This window comes from Marmota flaviventris, chromosome 17 (genome assembly GCF_047511675.1).
Source record: "Marmota flaviventris isolate mMarFla1 chromosome 17, mMarFla1.hap1, whole genome shotgun sequence".
NCBI classification, from domain to species: domain Eukaryota; kingdom Metazoa; phylum Chordata; class Mammalia; order Rodentia; family Sciuridae; genus Marmota; species Marmota flaviventris.
The window spans coordinates 44,303,693-44,325,314 of NC_092514.1; the positions used below are offsets into that span (position 1 = coordinate 44,303,693).

General features: G+C 37.4%; 2 protein-coding genes across 6 annotated transcripts in view; one reads left to right on the top strand and one right to left on the bottom strand.

The window, feature by feature from the left end:
• Positions 1-21,622, top strand: part of Trim37 (tripartite motif containing 37) — a 260,965-nt gene that overhangs the window by 229,575 nt on the left and 9,768 nt on the right. Inside the window, exon 25 of one of the 5 annotated variants that reach the window (XM_071603113.1) lies at positions 18,320-18,681. The exons of 1 other annotated variant lie outside the window; for it this stretch is intronic. In XM_071603113.1, the coding sequence (XP_071459214.1) occupies positions 18,320-18,404 (85 nt within the window). In that variant the 3' untranslated portion in view covers positions 18,405-18,681. Of the gene's footprint in view, positions 1-18,131; positions 18,265-18,319; positions 18,682-21,622 lie in introns of those variants that run through there. 3 more of the 5 variants (XM_071603112.1, XM_071603107.1, XM_071603118.1) reach the window with 3 other exon arrangements.
• Ppm1e (protein phosphatase, Mg2+/Mn2+ dependent 1E) overlaps positions 1-21,622 on the bottom strand; it is a 143,469-nt gene that overhangs the window by 113,391 nt on the left and 8,456 nt on the right. The gene's annotated exons all lie outside the window — the stretch shown is intronic.

Consider the following 21,622-nt stretch of genomic DNA (forward strand, 5'->3'; position numbering starts at 1 on the left):
CCTTGAATATGTGATGCACTGGGTTTAATCCTCAGCACCACATAAAAATAAATAAATAAAAATAAAGGTATTGTGTCCATTTTTTAAAAAAGAGTTACTTAATTATCAGAAGTAACACTCAGATATAACAACTTTAAGTAGCAGAATGTAATGGTATGCAATATAAAATTAATTACCAAGGAATAAACATAGTTATAAATATCTACAGGAAAATAGAAAATAAGAAAAGTAGGTTGGTTAGACCCTTTTGACCATGACACAAATCCCAGAAGTCATAAAGAAAAAAATAAGTCAATCTAATGGAGTAAAAAATTAAAAGTTCCATACAGAAAAAGATTTCATAATTAAGTTCTCAAAAACAACTTACAGACTAAGAGAATCCATTTGGAACATACTATCCAGGAAGATAATACCCATAATGCATAAAGATTTCATACAAATCAACAATATAAAAGTAACACAAAAGTTCATGAAAGAATATAAACCAGTAATTCATAGAAAAAAAAAAACACCAATAAGCACATGAAAAGTTATTAAATCAGTAGTGAAAAAGGTGACTAAAACAGGTATCAAGTTGGCATCTTACTTCCAAATAGTTCACAAAAAACAAAGTTCCTTTTTTACTATGCTTACAATTTTGGTATAAATTTGAGATTTAAAGAAAATTTATAAACAAGCAAAAATTAAACATAATTGTTTGCTCACTTGGATTGACCAAAGTCAAGTTGAACATATCTAATGTTAATAGCATAGGGAAAGCTTTACTCTCATATACTATTGGAATTAGTATAAATTGATCTATTCCTTTTGTAGGATAATTTGAAAAATTAAAAAATTGGGGGGAAGGCTGGGAATGTAGCTCAATGATAGCACTGGCCAATGTGTGAAGCCCTAGGTTCGATCTCTAGCCACAGACACGCACACACACACATTTTTCAATGTGCATATCTTATATTCCAACAACTTCAATTCCAGGAATTCATTCTACAAAAATAATGCAGATGTGCACAAAGATCTACATATAAAAATGACAGTGCAGCCGGGCATGGTGATGCACACCTATAATCCCAGCAACTGGGGCGGGGTGGGGCGGGGGGCTAAGGCAGGAGGATTCCCAGTACAAGGCCAGCCTGGGCAAGACCTGGTCTCAAAATAAACCAAATAATAAGGGTTGAAGGGATATAGATCAGTAGAATAACATCCCTGGGTTTGATCCTCAGCACCATGAAAAAATAAATATCACTAGCGTAGACTATTTACAAGTGCCAACTCAAAACTGTATCACCTCATAGCCTAGCCATTTTCCAGTTGTGTTAATTTAAACAAATCTCTTTCTTCTGTACCAAATTTCCTCACCTATACTATATGGAGGATAATAATGCCTATTTCATTTGGTTGTTGGATTAAATGAATTAATGTATGCAAAGTACTTGGATCCATGCTCTACAAACTTTATTTAAACATTTATCTTTATTATTGTAAAAGCAGCTTAAGTTTATAAAACTATGATATCACACTAGAAATTAAAGAACTACCTGGATGAAGATTTATATTAGACTTGTTTGCTACAGTTTATTCTAGTTCTTATCAAATTCAATAATGCATTAACAAAGAGAGTTAGCATTCTATCAACAATTCCATATTTTAAAAACTGCAGATAACACAAATAATTCTAAAATACAATGTGTTGCTAAAGAAAGTAGAAAATAATTGCTAAGTATTATCTAAACCATAATATTTATGACAATAATATGCACAAACAACATAATAGGGAATCATTCTTAAAAGGCAATCTATGGGGCTGGGGATGTGGCTCAAGTGGTATCGTGCTCGCCAGGCATGAATGAGGCACTGGGTTCCATCCTCAGCACCACATAAAAATAAATAAATAAAGATTTTTTTAAAAAGGCAATCTATGGGGGGAAATACAGGGAAATGACATTGGCAAAATTATATTTTACATTGAGTGCATATATGAATATACAACAATAAATCCCACCATTATGCACAACTATGATGCGCCAATTAAAAAAAAATGGAAAAAGGGCAAACTATGCAGCCAGGCACAGTAGCACATGCCTATAATCCTAGTGACTTTGGAGGAGGAGGCAGAAAGATTGCAAGTTCAAGGCCCTAAGCAACATAGCAAGGCCCTGTTTCAAAGTAAAAAATAAAAAAGCTGGATGTAGCTTAGTAGTAAAACACTTCTGTGCTCAATCCCCAGTACCAAAACAAAGAAAGAAAAGGGCAATCTACGCAGACAGCAATATAAGGATGCGTAGGTACTACGTTCAATATACCTTTTCTGTCTTTGATAAAACCATCATGTTTTACTTCAAATACATTCATAGAAAATGGTCAATATTCAACATTATTTATATCTAAACAAAGATGAAAGTTACAAGTTATTAAATATTGATCTTCACTGACATAGAAAAATTTCCATTGAAAGTATCTTCATTTTTTCTTATATTTTTACCTACTATGTACAAAATATTAGTTTATTAACATTAATGTGCATCTAATTTCATATAAATGCAATATTAATTTGGATACTTACATTCTAACACAGTGGTTCTCAAACTTTACTGTGTATGATAATTGCCTAGGTTTCCCCCCCCCCCCCCCCCCCCCCCGGCAGACACAACATCTTTGTATGTGGTGCTGAGGATCCAACCCAGGCCACTTGAGCCACATCCCCAGCCCAGCCTAGGGTTTTTATTCAAAATATATTCTTGAACCGGGCACAGTGGCACACACCTGTAATCCCAGGGGCTCAGGAGTATGGAGAGTTCAAAGCCAGCCTCTGCAATGGCAAGGCACTAGCCAACTCAGGGAGACCCCGTCTCTAAATAAAATACAAAATAGGGCTGGAGATGTGGCTCCGCGGTCAAGTGCCCCTGAGTTCAGTCTCCAGTACCAAAACACAAAAACAAAACAAACAAAAACACATATTTTTGGAACTCATAAATTTTCATTTAGTAGATTATGCAAAAGCACAGGAATTTGCATTTTTAACAAAATATTCCAGATTCCAGATGATTTTTTTTTTGGGGGGGGGGGGGCACTTAACCACTGAACCTTCAATGCACCTTCCCAATGCACATTCCCAGCCCTTTTAATTTTCTGAGACAGGGTCTCACTAAGTTGTTGAGGCTGGCCTTGAATTTGGGATCCTCCTGCCCTAGCCTCCCAAGTCAGTGGGATTACAGATACACACCACCACCATGTTGGGCCTCTTGATGATTCTGATGCAGGTAATTTGTATTCAACACTTAAGCACTGCTATAATAATTTAATTCATGCTATACTTAAATTCATTAAATACTAGCGCTTTATGAGTATGAGGCTTTAGTGCTATGAATCAAACATGAATTCTGCTTCAAGGAAGGTACAGTTTAACAAAGGAGATGAGAAATGCATATAGGTAGTGTGGTGGCACACACCTATAAGCCCAGCAATTTGTGAGGCTGAGATAGGAGGACTGCAGCTCAAGAAGAAAACCCCAGCAATTTATCGAGACCCTAAGCAACTTTTGAGACCCTCTCAAAAAAAAAAAAAAAAGGTGGGGGGGCGCTAGTGGTTGCTCAGTGGTCACAATCCCCAGCATCAAAGGAAAAAGAAATGCATATAAATTGGGGAGGCTGAGGTAGGAGGGTCAAAAATTCCTCAACAACTTAGTGAGACCCTGTCTAAAAATAAAAAGGGCTGGGATGTAGCTCAGCAGTAAAACACCTCTGGGTTCAATCCCCAGTACTGACAAAATTTTTTTTAAAGCCACATATAAATGATTTATAATAAAAAGGAAAGAATTGCTGAATGTCTTTTAAAAAAATAAAAATATGGGTTAGAAGTATGGCTCAGTGGTAGAAGTGTGGCTCAGTAGGAGCATACTTTGAGGCTCGGGGTTCAAACTGTAACACAACAAAGGGGGAAAAAAGTAAAAAAAAAATATATTGGGGTAGTTCAGTGAAGAGAATGCTACTTCCAACTTCCCTCAGGGCAATTTTTCTAGTAGATAGCAGCATCTGAAATTAAGTGTTGAAGGCTGCATCTCTACATTATAAGGAAGAAGAAAATAAAAGAATAAAAATCCTATCAACGAATGACAAGTGTTTTTAACACCACTATTTCAAACTCAAAACAATTATTCCCTATCTCCTAAATTTTATGTGTTGATTTATAATCTGAATTATGGTCTCATGTTGTCCTTCATATCCATCCACAGCTTGATGTGCTTCCTATTTCTCCAGACACATCCTTGAAGGGCTATGTTTTAGTACACTGATCTATCTGAAAGGTCACACACACAGTGGATACTGATACAAAAAAACAAAACAAAACAAACAACATACTTCTCTTTTCACAAATCTTTAGGAAGTAAATAAAATTTAAGCATAGTGAAATAGAAACACTTCAGGCAGTTTTCAGTTCTAAAATCTGCACACAGTTTGATTTTAGGTAGCATGAAGACAGAAATAATGAGATGGAAAGAGAAGGAAGGTTAGGAGAGACAGACATTCTACAACTTAGTAACACATTGTGTGTGTGTGTGTGTGTGGTGTTGGGGATTGAACTCAGGGCCTTGTGCATGTGAGGCAAGCACTCTACCAACTAAGCTATATCCCCAGCCTGAAACCATTGTTCTTAAAAACAAAAAAAGGGGGGAAAAAAAAGAAAGAAAGAAAAAGAAAAAAAAGGGGGGGGGCAGGCCAGCAGCTCAGGAGGTTGAGGCAGGAGGATCAAAGGTTAGAAATCAGCCTCAGCAACCAGGTGAGACTATGTAAGCACTCTAGTGAAATCCTGTCTCAAAATAAAAAAAAATTTAAAAGGCAGGGGATGGGGTTCAGTGGTTAAATGCTCTTAGGTTCAATCTCTGGTACAAAAAAAAAAAAGAGAGAGGGCAGAACAAAGAACGTTAAGCTTCCTCTGTTTTCTGATTATGTGGCATTTTGTTTAATATTTTGTGGCATTTCAATGATCAAATACAGTCTACAGTGCCCAATATTAACTGAATGAATGAATGATTTTGGGGTCATTTTTCCATGCATCTTTGCAGGTTTACCCTTCTTTATTAAAATAAATAAAAGTTAGCCAGACATGTCCCAAACGGTCTGCTTTCTCATCTCTGTGTCTTTGGACAGCAATCTATCTTTTTAAAAGATACTATTCTTTTAAGTATTTTTTTTTAGTTGTAGATGAAAACAATATCAATAATTTATTTATTTGTATGTGGTGCTGAGGATGGAAACCAGTGCTTCAGGCTCTACCACTGAGCTATAGCCCCAACCCTAAAAAGATACTATTTTAATAATTTTTTGAAATTACTACTAATTATGAATACTATGAAATATCAAATGATTTAATATATTTTCTTTGGTACTTTGAATTGAACCCAGGGGTGCTCTACCACTGAGCTACATCCCTGACCCTTTTATTTATTTTGAGAGAGGGATCTCACTAAGCTGCCAAAGTTGACCTCAAACTTAAGATCCTCCTTCCTTAGCTTTCTGAGTTGCTGGGATTACAGGCAAGTGCCATAATAATTACAGCAAAACCCATAATTTTAAATGTGCAGCCAGTTTAAAATTAAAAGGTTCTGAGGGTATAGTGACACATGCCTGTAATTGCAGCAACTCAGAAGGCTGTGGCAGGTTCAAGAAGGATTGCAAGTTGAAGGACAGCCTCAGCAATTTAGCAAGACTCTGTCTTAAAGTAAAAATACAAAGAACTGGGAATGTACTCAGTGGTAAAGTGTCCCTGGGTTCAATCCCTAGTACCAAAATAAGTAAATAAAAGGCTTTTAAAACCAAGAAAATTCTCAATAAAAAAGCTTAATTGAAACCTTTTAGAGTCCTTGGGGAAATGAGAAGAAATTAATTTCAAGGCTTGATAATTTTGACTTATGTAAGAATATAAAAATATACTAATTACTAAATGTAATATTTAATGGACTCTTCCACTGTGATGTTTAATTAGTTGATTTTTTTAAAAGTAAAACTTTAAGGCATGTTTTACTATTCATTTGTAGGGTCTCATCCTAAGAGAATGCTTTCATTTTATATTTAATCTTCAATTTATTTTACAGACCTACATTAAAGCTAATAACTTCTAAATTTTTTTTGCAGTGTTGTGGTGTTATGGTTCCCTAGAAGCTCTTGGGTTAATACAAATGTTGTGGTGAAATGACTGAAAAAGCTATAACCAAACACTCCATCCTAGTTTGAATGGATGGACAGACTGGGTAGTAACTGTAGTCAGATGGGGCATGGCTGGAGCAGGAAGTCACTGGGAGCATGCCCTGGAAGGATGCATATTCCCAGTGGCTCCTTCCCACTTGTGTGTCTGCTTTCTTGCTGCTGCCACACCCTTCCCCCCATGATAATCTGCCTCACTTGGAGCACATAACAATGAAGTCAGTTGTCTATATAGACTGAGACCTCTGAAACCATAAGTCAAAATAAACTTCTCCTCTAAGTTGCTTGTCAGGTATTTTGGTCACAGCAAAGTAAAGGCTGACTAAAACATGGGGACTAAACCCAGGGCCTTAGAATATGCCAGCCCACTGTGCTACACCTTGGGCCAAAAGCTAATATCACTTATCTTATTTTCTCCCCTTTCCTTGATAGTCAAGTGTTGAGAGCCACAGCCAAAGGGGCCCCAGCAAACTTCCAGCTGCCAGCAAACTTCTAGCTGCCAGTTGATGATTGGCTCACAGCAGCCCCAGCAACTTCTAGCTGATTGGCTCCTCTGTAGTGATGCTCATTGGGCTGTTTCCCCGCCCTTTCAGACTATGGAGCTGCTCATTGGGGGACTTTTTTGGCTCCGCCCACACGACCCAGCCAATCGGCCTCAAGAGCAGGAGGAGTGGGGGAGGTTGAGAGGCTTGGGAGAAGCCAGTGGTGGCAGTTGGGCTCTGAGGGTTTTTCCTGAGGAGCTGTGTGGTGTGGTGTGTGGTTCTAAAAATAAAGTTCGTTTCTTTTGACAAGTGGTTCCTGAATTGTGCCCAGCCAGACTGCGGCATTTGGTGGGCCGCACAGGGAACGACTGAGGGTAAGTGATAAGGTAAACTGCTCGCCCCTGAGGGCAGGGCAAGAGGATGGGTAGCCATTTTAACATTCTTCTTTTGTTTTGCTTCACTTTTGTTTTGAGTTGCCTGTCCCTGGAGATGAGTGAGACGGTAGAAAAACCGCTCACATCTGAGGAAAAACTATTTGCGTCTGAGGAACAGATAGGGAGAAAGGACAGATGGACATTTCAGGAGGATAGAAAGGCTATTATGATTTTTTGTTGTTGCATTTTTGTTTCATTCTGTCTCGGCTTTGTTTGGCGTCATCTTGTTGGGTTGTATTATAGTAGAAATATGAGATCAGAAATTAATAAAAAACAAACCGAAAGAGTGTTAAGTAAATTGTTAGAGGAAGAAGGCATCCCAGTAAAATCAAGCGCAGTTAGGGCACACGTTGATACAATACAAAAATGTAGCCCATGGCTTTTTAAGGAGGAGTTTTTAAATATATCACAATGGAACCATCATGGTGAAGATTTAAAAAGAATAGAAAAGAAAAGCCCAGGGACTCTGCCAGTTGGCACATTGCCATTGTGGGCGTTGGTATCTTGTTCGCTTAGTCCAAAGCCTTCAGTTCAAACAATGGTAGAGGAAGGAGAAGACATATTGATTCAAGTAAAAGAGAAAGTCTCTCAAGTTAGTCAGACAGAGGAAAAGATTCAAGTAAAAGAGAAGGACTCTCGAGCTAGTCAGACAGAGGAAGAAAGTTTAGAGCAGAAAAAGCCATCAGGGGGAAAGTTACAACAGGAGACTGCTACTAACACCTTTCTATCACCAGAGGGTGTAAGTGTCCAACCAACAGCACCACCTCTACAGGAGACTGCTACTAACACCTTTCTATCACCAGAGGACGTAAGTGTCCAACTAACAAGGCCACCTCCATATGCTAGGAGGCCCCAACCCCCACAGTTGATAGTTGGGATCCTGAGACAAGATCTCAAATATTAACATGTCCTGTATTTGAGGCAGGAGGGCAGCGAGTTTACCATGCTTTAAATTTCAAAACAGTGAAGCAGCTAAAAGAGGCTGTAACAACCTATGGTCCTCACGCACCCTTCACTGTAAGCATGGTCGAATCCATTAACAACTTGAACATGACGCCAGCAGATTGGGCTAATATGTGTAAAGCTGTGCTAAATGGAGGACAATACCTGTTATGGAAGGTTGCCAATGAGGAATTTTGCAAGGAGACGGCTAGGCGAAATGCAGCAGCTGGTTATCCTCAGAGAAATCTAGATATGTTGTTAGGAAAGGGACCTTATGAGGATCAGCAGCAACAAATTGCATATGATCCTGGTGTATACGCACAAACTGCTGTAGATGCAATTAAGGCATGGAAGACTTTACAAGGACATGGAGGTTTACAAGGTCAATTATCTAAGGTAATACAAGGAGCTAATGAACCTTACGCTGAATTTGTAGATAGGCTTATTCAAACAGCTACCAGAGTTTTTGGGAATACAGAACAAGCAATGCCATTACTAAAACAACTGGCTTATGAGCAAGCGAATCGTTGGTGCAGAGAAGTCATTAGACCATGGAAACATGAAGATTTAAACACATATATTAAATTACGTAGAGACATTAATGAACAAGAGCAAGTCGTGGCAGCTGCAGTAAAACAGGCTTTAGATGCCAGAGACATTAATGAACAAGGGCAAATTGTGGCAGCTGCAGTAAAACAGGCTTTAGATGCCAGGCCAAGAACATGCTACAATTGTGAACAAACAGGACATTTTAAAAGGAATTGCCCCATAGGAGGAGGGTTTAACAAAACTAGGTATCAAAGGAGTAGAATACCGGGTATTTGCCCACAATGTCGTAGAGGGAGACATTGGGCTAATGAATGCCGTTCTCAAACCACCATAGAGGGTACTCCATTATCAAAAAACGAACAAGGACCAGGTGTTTATCCACGATATCATGGAGAAAGGCATCGGGCTCCGTTGCCAAAAAATGGACAGGGGGGCCCAATGCTCTGGGGCCCAAAACCACAAATATACGGAGCACTGGAGAAACCCAGCAACCCCATCAGGGTAGTGCCCAGGACACACTGTCCATCAGATCCCTCATCAGACAAACCAGAGGGAGTGCAGGGTTGGACATCTGCGCCTCCGCCACAGCAGTACTAACTCCAGAGATGGGAGTTCAAATCATTCCCACAGGGGTAAAAGGACCTCTTCCCAAAGGAACAGTAGGCTTATTATTGGGACGCAGCTCTTCCACTCTAAAAGGACTTATGATAAGTCCTAGGGTAATCGATCCCGATTATGAAGGTGAAATAAAAAGTATAGCCAGTTCTCCAAAGGGTATATCAGTAATTTCACCAGGAGATAGAATAGCACAGTTACTAATAATACCCAGCCTACATGATAAATTTTCCAGTCGTACTGTAGAAAGAGGTTCCAAGGGATTAGGCTCCACAGGTGTAGATTGGGCTATGCTTTCTTTAAATTTAGATTCTCGCCCCATGCTAAAACTAAATATTCAAGGACATGAATTTAATGGGCTACTGGATACAGGTGCAGACCTTAGCATCATCTCTCGTCAAGAATGGCCAAAACATTGGCCATTACAACAAGCCACTCAAATGCTTCGAGGCCTAGGAGTAGCGACTAATCCCCATAGAAGTGCAATGATATTAGATTGGAAGGATCCTGAAGGATGTGAAGGAACTATACAGCCATATGTATTGGATCATCTTCCCGTAAATTTATGGGGACGAGATGTCCTAGATCAATTAGGTTTGACATTAACAAATAACATCAACCAAAATTCACCCACTATTATGACTAGACAAGGTTTTAGGAAAGGAAAAAGATTAGAAAAACAAGAACAAGGTATAGCAGCACCAATACAAATAGATCAAGGAACAGACAGACATGGGTTGGATTTTCAGAAAGGGCCACTGAGACAATCAAAATTACTTGGAAATCAGAAAGACTAGTATGGGTTCCTCAGTGGCCCCTGACTAAAGAAAAGATACAAGCAGCCCATGACCTGGTCAAACAACAATTAGCGGAAGGACATATACAACCTTCTGTAAAAACTAAATATTCAAGGACATGAATTTAATGGGCTACTGGATACAGGTGCAGACCTTAGCATCATCTCTCATCAAGAATGGCCAAAACATTGGCCATTACAACAAGCCACTCAAATGCTTTGAGGCCTAGGAGTGGCAACTAATCCCCATAGAAGTGCAATGGTATTAGATTGGAAGGATCCTGAAGGATGTGAAGGAACTATACAGCCATATGTACTGGATCATCTTCCCGTAAATTTATGGGGACGAGATGTCCTAGATCAATTAGGTTTGACATTGATGTATCTTCCTCCCTTCTGCTTGTCATGGTCGTTCAGCTAAAATTTGGGGGCCAACAGAGGTGAGGCAAAGAACCTCACCCCCCCGCTGATACAAAGACCTATCCACAGGTGTGGCTGTATGCTGGACCGGTAGTCAGTGACGGGTAAGATCCAATTGCAATGGTACCAACCTAAGACAGGAGGCTGACGCCTTGAGGTCAGCTCATCCGATAACGGGTAAGGACCGTATGTACTATTGGACAACCTAAGGCAGGCACGGTCCCTAAGCCACATGCTTGTTGTTTAAACAGAGAAGGGGAGATGTTGAGAGCCACAGCCAAAAGGGCCCCAGCAAACTTCCAGCTGCCAGCTGATGATTGGCTCACAGCGGCCCCAGCAACTTCTAGCTGATTGGCTCCTCTGCAGTGATGCTCATTGGGCTGTTTCCCCGCCCTTTCAGACTACGGAGCTGCTCATTGGGGGACTTTTTTTTGGCTCTGCCCATGCAACCCAGCCAATCGTCCTCAAGAGCAGGAGGAGTGTGGGAGGTTGAGAGGCTTGGGAGAAGCTGGTGGTGGCAGTTGGGCTCTGAGGGTTTTTCCTGAGGAGCTGTGTAGTGTGGTGTGTGGTTCTAAAAATAAAGTTCGTTTCTTTTGACAAATGGTTCCTGAATTGTGCCCAGCCAGACTGCGGCAGTCAAGGATAGTTTTACTTAATAGTATACTTGCACAAAAACTGGATTTTTAAAAAATTTTTAGTTGTAGATGGACACAATGCTTTATTTTGTTTATTTAGTTTTATGTGGTGCTGAGGATCGAACCCAGGGTCTCACACTTACTAGGCAAGAACTCTACCACTGAGCTATAACCCCAGCCCCTGAAATATTTTTAATTTTAAAAAAAAGTAAGATTTGTTTATTTGATTGATTGATTGCAGTACCAGGGATTGAATGAATCCAGGGCCTCACACAAATGCTCTACCACTGAGCTATATCCCTACACCTAAATTAAATTTTTTAATTCACATATAATAACTGTACATATTTAGAATATGCTTTCAAATCTATGAGAAATATCTCCAGGTATCTCAGTGAATAATTTCCAAAAAATTTTTTGCCAAGATGTGAACTAGGTTTTCAGTTGTGTTTAAATAAGTTAGGAGGCTTAAACAGGGAAATTGAAAGTTCAGGGCTAGCCTCAGCAACTTAGACCTTGTCTAAGGTAAAAATTTTAAAAAGAGGCTAGGGATATATAGCTCAGTGGTAAAGTATTCCTGGGTTCAATTCTCAATATGAATAACTAACTAAATACATAAACAAATAAATAAATTCTATTTTAAATTGTGTTTTCAATAAGCAGCACTAATTAACTTTCTCCTTTTCTTTCATCACAAGAAACAGTTTAGAAAAATATTTGGTACAAAAGCCTTGAAATGCTTTTTTTTTTTTTTTTTTGGCGGTGGGAGGTAACCAGAGATTGAACTCAGGGGCACTCAGCCACTGAGCCACATCCCCAGCCCTATTTGTATTTTATTTAGAGACAAGGTCTCACTGAGTTGCTTAGCACTTTCTTTTGCCAAGGCTGGCTTTGAACTCTCAATCCACCTGTCTCAGCCTCCAAAGCATAATATCATTGCACCCAGCCCTTGAACTGCTCTTTATCTATTGGCAATACCTGAGCAAGACAGAATTTTGGGGTAGAAGATAAAAATGCAAACCATTCTCCTACCACAAAAGGGCAGGTATAGTTAGCCAAAAAAATGGATGCTCCATGAAGAATAAAGAGAAAAATGCAGAAAGGCAGGAAATAATATGATATCTTTATAGAATCACAGTGAATTTTAAAATGCTTGAAAATCCAGTGAGCTAGATTAGAAGGAAAAGAAACCAAGTGCAGGGAAATTAGCGCTGGGAGGCTACAAAAGCAATAATGACAAGAAGTGATAAAAGTATGAAGTATAAGCAAATGACAGTGGTGAAAACTCAATTTCTACATTTGCATTTTTACTGAGATTTTTTCCCTGTAGGAAATGTTTGTAAGGTAGCATGAGAATCTTCAAATAAATACCATAACTATAATCCCTCAAGTCATACACCCTAGGTTAATATTCTACTGATATCACTGATAGTGAAAACTTGTTCTTTAAAATTTCTGCACCTTAGCCTCATCTGCACAAAAATATTAATAAGAAAACTCATAATTTTTATAATTATTAGAAGTAATAAATAGAAAACAGTACCTACCTACATAAAATCTCAATAAATGTTATAGCATCTACAAAAACAGGAGTTTACTACTACTATTAGTATTATAATTACTTGGAGTGCAGATAATGCCAATTCTCCGCAGATTTACATTGTTAACTAAAAAGGAAGATATTTTTATTTATCAATCCAAAATTAGAGAACACTCTAGACAAAGGTTTTGTTTTGGTTTGGTTTGGGTTTTTTTTCAGTACCCAGGATTAAACCCAGGACATTGTACATGCTAGGCAAGTACTCTACCACTGAGCTATCCCCAACTCTGGCAAAGGTTCTTGTTTTTTAATGCAAAATTGTATAAATCTGTTTTAAAAGACCTAAAAAAGTTGTTTATAATATGCATAGTGAACCTTCCATATGACCTTGAAAAGTTCAAAATATTTTTGTTCCTGTTATGATATATAAATAAATTGTAAATAATGAGTCAGTCTCTTCTCAAATTACAGATTAAATTATCTATAAAATAGACTAATCTAAGACTTTAATGAACTTACAAATATTTAGAGTTTCCAGAAATCAAATTCCAAAACTCGAGATCATTCCTGTTGCAAAATCAATAATAACTTGACTTAGTGACTGTCACCTCTCATATTTTTGTATTAACATGTTAGTTTCAAAAAAGAATATGTTCATAGGGGTTGAGGTTGTGGTTCAGTGGTACAGCGCTAACCTAGCATGTGTGAGGCACTGGGTTTGATCCTTAGCACCATATAAAAATAAATAAAATAAAAAGTTATTGTGTCCATCTACAACTAAAATAAATAAATATATTAAATAATATATAAAAATATATATGTGTGTGTATATGTGTGTGTGTATATATACATATATATATATAATAATCCCAGTGACTCAGGAGGCTGAGGCAGGAAGATCACAAGTTCGAAGACAGCCTCAGAAATTTAAGAAGACCCTAACCAACTTAGTGAGACCCTGTCTCAAAATAAAAACAAGGGATGGAGATGAGACTCAGCGGTTAAGCACCCCTAGGTTCAATCCTCGGTACAAAAAAAAAAAAGGACCTATTTAGAACATGATTCTTGCCATCTAGGATTTTAGCCTAAGTAAAAATTTCATACACATGCACCTTACATACACATACATACATATATATATCACCTACCTCAACAGACTTTCAAAAATACCATATAGAGTATGCATGTTTCTGTGTATGTATATATAATACACATGTATAATACATATATACCACCCTTTAAGGGAATTACATTTTATTTTTTGTTGTTTTGGGTTTTGGTTTGGGTAGTAGTGATTAGACCCAGGTATGCTTTACCATTGAGCTAAATCCCCAGGCCTTTTCATTTTTTATTTTGAGATAGGGACTCACTAAATTGCTGAGGGTTTCTCACTAAATTGCTGAACTTGCTGTTGTTCTGTCTCAACCTCCCCAGTTGCTGGGATTACAGGCATATGCCACTGTGCCTGGCTGTTATTTGCTTTTCTTATGTAAAGATCAATGTTAGCTATGGTACAATACACTTCTAAAAAACAGTCTTATCAGTTATTTTATTTTTTTATTTATATTCACAACATAGACAAATGTGAATAATGCCAAGCATGGTGATAAACACCTGTTATTCCAGCTACTCAAAAGGCTGAGGGAGGAGGATCATAAACTCAAGAACAGCCTGGGGAATTTAGCAAGATCCTGTCTCAGGAAAAAAAAAAAAAAAAAAAAAGCAGGGTGGTGGGGATGAAGCTCAGTGGTACACTACTTGCCTTGCCATGTGTGTGGCCCTGGGTTCAATCCCAAGTACCACATAACAAAACAAAGAATGAAAAAGAATAAGAAATTACTATACAAAGATCAAAGATCAGAGGTTGTGCCTTGTGGTAAATGTAGGCCAAATAATCTATAAAAGACTACTTTTTGTTTCCCCTAATATCAAAGATTGAACCGAGGGCTTCAATACAAGCGTGGACCACCAAACCCCACAGAAATGACCTTATAAATCAATATGGAATCAAGTTAACAGGGGAAAAAAATAGCTTTGGTATTTCTAGCCAACAAATAAGTCTTCTGGTTCTTTTTCTTTGTTGACTTCAACTAAGATAGGCAGTAATAGACAAGTCTTTCTCAAAGCTATGCAACATAAGGTAGTTTTAAATGAAAATACACAGTAGGAATGAAGAAAACTCTCGATTTTTTAACAAGCTCATGACTCTAGTATTATTTTTCTTTAAACTTGTCACTGTTCACAATATTCTAGAATTACATGAGAGTAAGTTTTGGGGGAGGGTGATGCTGGGTATCAAAACAGAGGACCTGGGCAAGCACTCAACCACTGAGCCACACTTCCAACCCTAATTTTTTTTTAAATGTAACTGTACATATTTGGAATACTCTTTCAAACCGATGAAAAGTGTGATGAAAAGTGTTCATTTACGAAGTTGTGGAGCATTAGTGGTAATGACAATTGTAAATATTTCAATAGTTTTGTTAATATAAAATATTAAAAACCAAAACAAATACACTGAAAAAAAATAAATATAAAAAAAGAAACCAAGCTTAAAGAGAAAAAATAGATCTCTCGTGCTTTTTTTTTTTTTTTTTTTTTTAACCTTTTGAGACAGAGTCTTGCTAAATCCTAGGACCTCGCCAAGTTGCAGAGTTTGGTCTCAAACTTGCAATCCTCCTGACTCCAATCTCCTGAGTCACTAGGATTACAGGCATGCACCACCACACCCAACTATTTCTTATTTTATTTTTTAGTTGTCAATGGACTTTATTTTGTTTATTTATATGTGGTTCTAAGAATTGAACCCAGTGCCTCATTCATGCTAGTCAAGCACTCTACCACACCCAACTATCCCAGCCCCACACCCAACTCTTTTTCTTCCTTTATCTCCTCCCTTTCAGAGGACAGCAGAAAAGGAAAATAATCAGAAAAGGGAATGAATATACCTATAAAAAAAATGGAAAGGGATGTGGCTCAAGCGGTAGCGCGCTCGCCTGGCATGCATGCGGCCCGGGTTTGATCCCCAGCACCACATACAAACAAAGATGTTGTGTTCGCAGAAAACTAAAAAAAAAAAAAAAAAAAATGGAAAGGAAACAATCTGGTAGACTGAGCAAAGTAGAAGATTTAATAATTATTTTAAGTCTTCTAGTACTTTTTCTTTGTTGACTTCAACTAAGATAGGCAGTAATAGACAAGTCTTTCTCAAAGCTAGGCAGCATAAGGTACTTTTAAGTGAAAATCCAGGGCTGGGGTTGTGGCTCAGAGGAAGAGCACTCACTCAGCATGTGTGAGGGACTGGTTTTGATCCTCAGCACCACATAAAAATATAGTGTCCACCTATAACTAAAAAATAAATATTAAAAACAGGAAAATACACAGTAGGAATTAAGAAAACTCTCAATTTGTGCTTTTTTTTTTTTTAGACCTTTATTTTATTTATTTATACGTGGTGCTGAGAATAGAACCCTGGGCCTCACACATGCTAGGCAAGTGTTCTACTACTGAGCCACAACACCAGTTCCTAATCATTTATTTAATATACACTTACACTGAGTGTTTAACATTTGCTAACACCTATACTGGGTGCTGGATACACAAAGAAAATAATTTTTTATTCTGAGGAAAAGACACTGAACACATGAACACATATGCTTAAATTGTGATAAGTGGATATACAGAAAAAGCAAAAGATGCTATAAAAATGTAAAAAGTAGGACTTTAGACCAGGGGTAAAGAAACACTTCTTATAATGAGGAGATGTTTAAGATAAAACCTAAAGGTTGAATTGGACAGTTGGGAAAGTTGCTTGGGCAAGGAAAATAAATATTCCTGGGGCAGGAAAGAGCAAGTTATGTGAACTAAATCAAGACCATTGTGATTGGTGCATAGTCAGTAATCAAAAACAGAGGTTGCTGAGCATATTGGTACAGGATTATAATTCCAGCAACTCAGGAGGCTAAGGCAGGAGGATCAAAAGCCCAAGGACAGCCTCAGAAGCTTAGTAAGACCCAGACTCAAAACAAAAAGGGATGGGGATATAGCTCAGTGGCAGAGCACACCTGGATCAATATTTAAGTACCACACATACACAAAACAAAATGAGGTTAATTGATGCTGGGTGTGGCCGCGCACATGTGTAATTCCAGCAGTTTTGGAGGCTGAGGCAGGAAGATCACAAGTTCAAAGTCAGTCTCAGCAACTTAGTAAATCCCTGAACAAATTAGCAAGAACCTGTATCAAAATAAAAAATAAAACAAGCTGGGATGTGGCTCAGTGGTTAAGTGCCCCTGGTTCAATCCCTGGTACCAAAAAAAAAAAAAAAAACAGGGGTGGGGTGTTAATTGAGGTGTAACCAGACGAAGTAACCACAGGCAAGATTAAGGTAGTATGATTTAAAGATGCTGATGGATTTTAAGCAGAAAAGTGCAACAGTATCTATTCCCAATAAAAGAGAACTCTGCAATATGAAAAATTGTAGGAAAGGAATTGTGGAATCAAATATATGAGTTAAGAATACTGTTACAGATCAAGCTATGAGCTGATATTAGCTCAGAAAAGTTGGTGGGAATGGAGACAAAAATAGGCAGAGCATTTTATTTTCATTTAGAAATGAAATGAAATTAAAAGATCTTTAAACAAAATAATTAAAATGCTGTTCCATCTTGTTTCTCTACCATGGTGTGCAGATTTTCTAAAATGGCTCCCTAAAGATTCTCTAAACACTGAAACCTAGGAATATGAATGAAATATTACTCCTGTGATTGTATTTGTTCTCTGTGCAGTGCTGGGGATTGAGCCCAGGGTTTCTTCCATGCTAGGCAAGTGCTCTACCACTTAGATCCACCCCTGCCCCAATGTGTTAATGTTCCTATCAACTTACCATAAAACCTATCTATGTAGATCCTTTTTAATCAAATAGGCCTTTAAAAGCAGTTTTCTCTGGTTGGCAGCAGGAGGAGCCTGAGAGATGTGAAGCATAACAAGGTCTCTATGTGCCACTGGTAGTTTAAAGTTGGAGGAATCCATGTGAGAAGGAAGGTGGGTGGCCTCTAGAAGTGATAATCAGTCACTTCCTAACAGCCAGCAAGGAAACAGTTGACCTCAGACCTACAACAAAGAACTAGATTCTACTAATAACCTGAATGAACATGAAAGTGGATTCTTCCCCCAAACCTGTGGCTGACACCTTGACTTCAGCCTTCTCAAATTCAACTGACTTTGTCTTAACTTCTTACCTACAGAATCATGAGACAACAAACAGATGAAATTTTAAGCCACTAATGTTGTTTGTTATTTCACAGTAATAAAGAAACTAAATAGAAAAATCACACTCACCTGCTCCCCCATAAACTCTGAGAAGAAATTAACAATTCAGTAATCTCAATCAGCAACAGGTTGCAAATGGTCCCCCATTGATGTAGATTCAACTTAAAAATTTTGCACTTTACAATGGTGTGAAAGTGATAGCATTCAGTAGAAACTGTACTTTGAATTTTAAATGTTGATCTTTTTCCAGATATGTGCTGTGGTACTCTCTTGCCATGTTAGGCAATGACAGCAAGCTACAGCTCCCAATCAGCCACTACATCATGAGGACAAACAACTGATACTCTGCACAGCACTGTGTTGCAAGCTATGACCTGTTCAGCAGGTTAGATGTATTAAATGAATTTCTGAATTAACAGTATTTTCAATTTGCAATAGGTTTCCACTGGAACTTAAGGAGCATCTATATTCTCTGGTTAAGAAAAAACCTAAGGAAAATAAATTCGGCTTGCTATTGTCCTGAAGGCTAAATAAAGACATATTTTGTGATTGGATCAAGAGCCTTTTAAACTATGATTTTGAAATTAAATATCATACCTGTGTTATAGAATTTTTGTTGTTATACTTGTGTTTTGAGATTGAACTCAGCTATGCACAGTAGCAACCACTTCCTTTAAAAAAGTAGCACTGCCAAAAAAAAATAGTATTAAGTCTAAACCTAAACTGCTTGATATGGCAGCCAATAACCCCATGTGGCATTTGAAATGTGATACTCCATACTGGTATAAATGTAAAATATACACAGGATTTTTTAAAAACTTGAAAATAAAATATATAACTGATATTTTAATATAGATTACATGTTGAAAATGGCAATATTTTGGATATATTGAGTTAAATAAGTTATTAGAACTAAATTCATGCCAGGCGTGGATGATGGTGTACATATGCCTGCAATCCCAGCAACTCAGGAGGCTGAGGCAGGAGCAGCACAGGTTCAAAGCCAACCTCAGCAACTTAGTAAGGCTGTAAGCAATCTAGTGAGACCCTGTTTCAAAATATAAAAGTGCTGGGGATGTGGCTAAATGGTTAAATGCCTTGGTTTCAATCCCTGGTACCACAAAAAATTTTAAAAATAAATAATTAAATTCACCTGTTTTCACTTCATAAAATGTGCTTAACAGAAATTTTTAAATGATTTATATGGCTTATATTACTGCTGGACAAAGCTAGTGTAGATTTTTAGGCAGTGTCCTCTTCTAAAATACCCTAAATCAAGATCATAGTCCCTATAAGCAGTTTCTGCTTTCTCATATAATCCAGTGGCAATAGCACATAGCTGTGTAAAAATACAAGATGGGTAGTATGGCAGTTCTAACAGTAGCAAGATTATAGAAAAAACAGACCACTCATATAGTGCTGTTGGACAATGCAAAAAAAAAAAAACTTACAAAATATCAATCTGATAATCTCACTTCTAGATGTACACCTAAGAAACCTATATACATGCATAAGGAGACAAATCCAAACTACAGCATTATTTGTAGGGCAGAGGCTATCAGTTACCCCACCAAAGTTTTGTACTTTTTTTCCATAGGGTAGAGTTGTTTCTTGGAATTAACTGCCAAACCAGCAACTACAATCCTAGCGCCCTTTGTGGAGAAATGTAGGCCCTAGTTATTGTTATATGACTTGAATTCTAGCCAATGGAAAGTGAACAGAAGTAATATCGGACTTGTGCCTAAAAGTCTAATACATTCTTCAATCTCTCCTTATGGTTGCTGGAGGGATGCTGGTACTAGAGCAACTTTGGAAAACATAGACTGAAGATCACAGAGCCTCTATCAACTCAGGTCCCTTCATGACTCCACAGGATACAACTCCTTCTTCACACTGAATAGAAGAAATAAACTAATATTATGTTAAGCCTTTGAGATATCAGGATTTATCCAGTACAGCAGCTAGTATTATACATGTATAATATCCAAAAATTAGAAACAACCCACATTTCCAACAATAGGAGATTGGATAAATAAATCATAGTATACAATGGAATATGTAGTAGCTAAAATGAAAGAACTAGTTCTATATGTACATATTTTTGAAAAGGGGGTTAATCTTAAAATAGATGGCTACCAAAATATCAAAAACCCCACCACATATTGATTGACCATATGTTCATGTGTAGTAAAAATATAAAAACAGACCAGAAGGATATATTCCCAGAATTCTCAAATCACCTCTAGGAGTAAAAGGGAAGAAAAAGGGTTACAATGAAATCTTCAAATTATGTATGAAGTGTGTTATTTTCTCAAAATAAAAAAATGGGATAATTTGTTGAAACTGGATGATGGGTATACTGATATTTTGTTTTGTTATTTTGTTATTTTCTAAATGCTTAAATACTTCATAATACTAACAGCCTTTTTATCATATAGTCATGCCTGGCTGAACAACACAGAAACATTCTGAGAAATATGTCCCTGGCAATTTTGTCATTATGGTAACATTACAGAGTGTACTTACATGAACTAAGATGGCTATAACAAACATCACTAGGCAATATGACTTTATGGGATCAACACTGTATATGTGGTCCACTGTTGGTCCTAATTTTATTATGCAGCACAAGATAATATGTACTTGCTTCAAAAGTTAAACTGCCTTGTTAGAGGACATTTTTAAACGACATCTCAAAACTCTTTTAAGTATCTTAAATATCTTAACACGCAATCACATCACTAAATATATCTTGAGAAAATTAGAGACTTGCTCAAATAATGATCATCACAAAATTTCAGAGTAACTAAAAATTGGTAACACTTAAAATGTTCAAAAGAATTGATTCAATTTTTGAATACCCATTTAAAAATTACATAGAACAGCTGGGCGTGGTAGCTCATGCCTATAATCTCAGCTATTTAGGAAGCTGAAGCAGGAGGATTATAAACTCAAGGCCAACCTTGTCAATTAAAAGAGATCCTGTCTCAGAATAAAAAATTAAAAGGGCTGGAGATATATAGCTAAGGGATAGAGTGCCACTAGGTTCAATCCCCAATGCCACCAAAAAAAGAAAGGGGCGGGGTAGGGATTTCACAGAACATAAGGGGAAGTGAGATGGGATGTATGGGGTTAAAGATGAAACAAATATTGTTTAAATTTTCTATAATAAAAAGTTTTTAAATGTGAGACTAAAAACTAAAGTTTTTTTTTTAAAAAACAGGATATAATAGTAAGAATAATATCTTTTTTTAAACCTCTAAGTGCATTCATAAAAAAGCAAATATTTGTTGTATGTTATAGTTGGGCGAGACATTATAGGACCTAGGAACATAGATGGCAAACAAGTAGTAGTAACAATTCTTCCAAATGTTTGCTCAGATACCCTATCAAAAAATTTGAGTTTAACCAATTGTGGTGGTGCATGCCTGTAATCCCAGAGGTTCGGGAGGCTGAGGCAGGAGAACCGTGAGTTTAAAGCCAGCCTCAGCAAAAAAGTGAGACACTAGCAACTCGGTGAGACCCTGTCTCTAAATAAAATACAAAATAGGGCTGGGGATGTGGTTCAGTGGTGGAGTGCCCCGGAGTTCAATCCCCGATACCTCCTCCCCCCAAAAAATTTGAGTTTCAAAAATCACCCAATGTATGTATACTTATACATACATGTATATATGCTACATATTCATGCATATATTGACATGTGTATATATACTCATATATATGTATATGTAGTATACATAT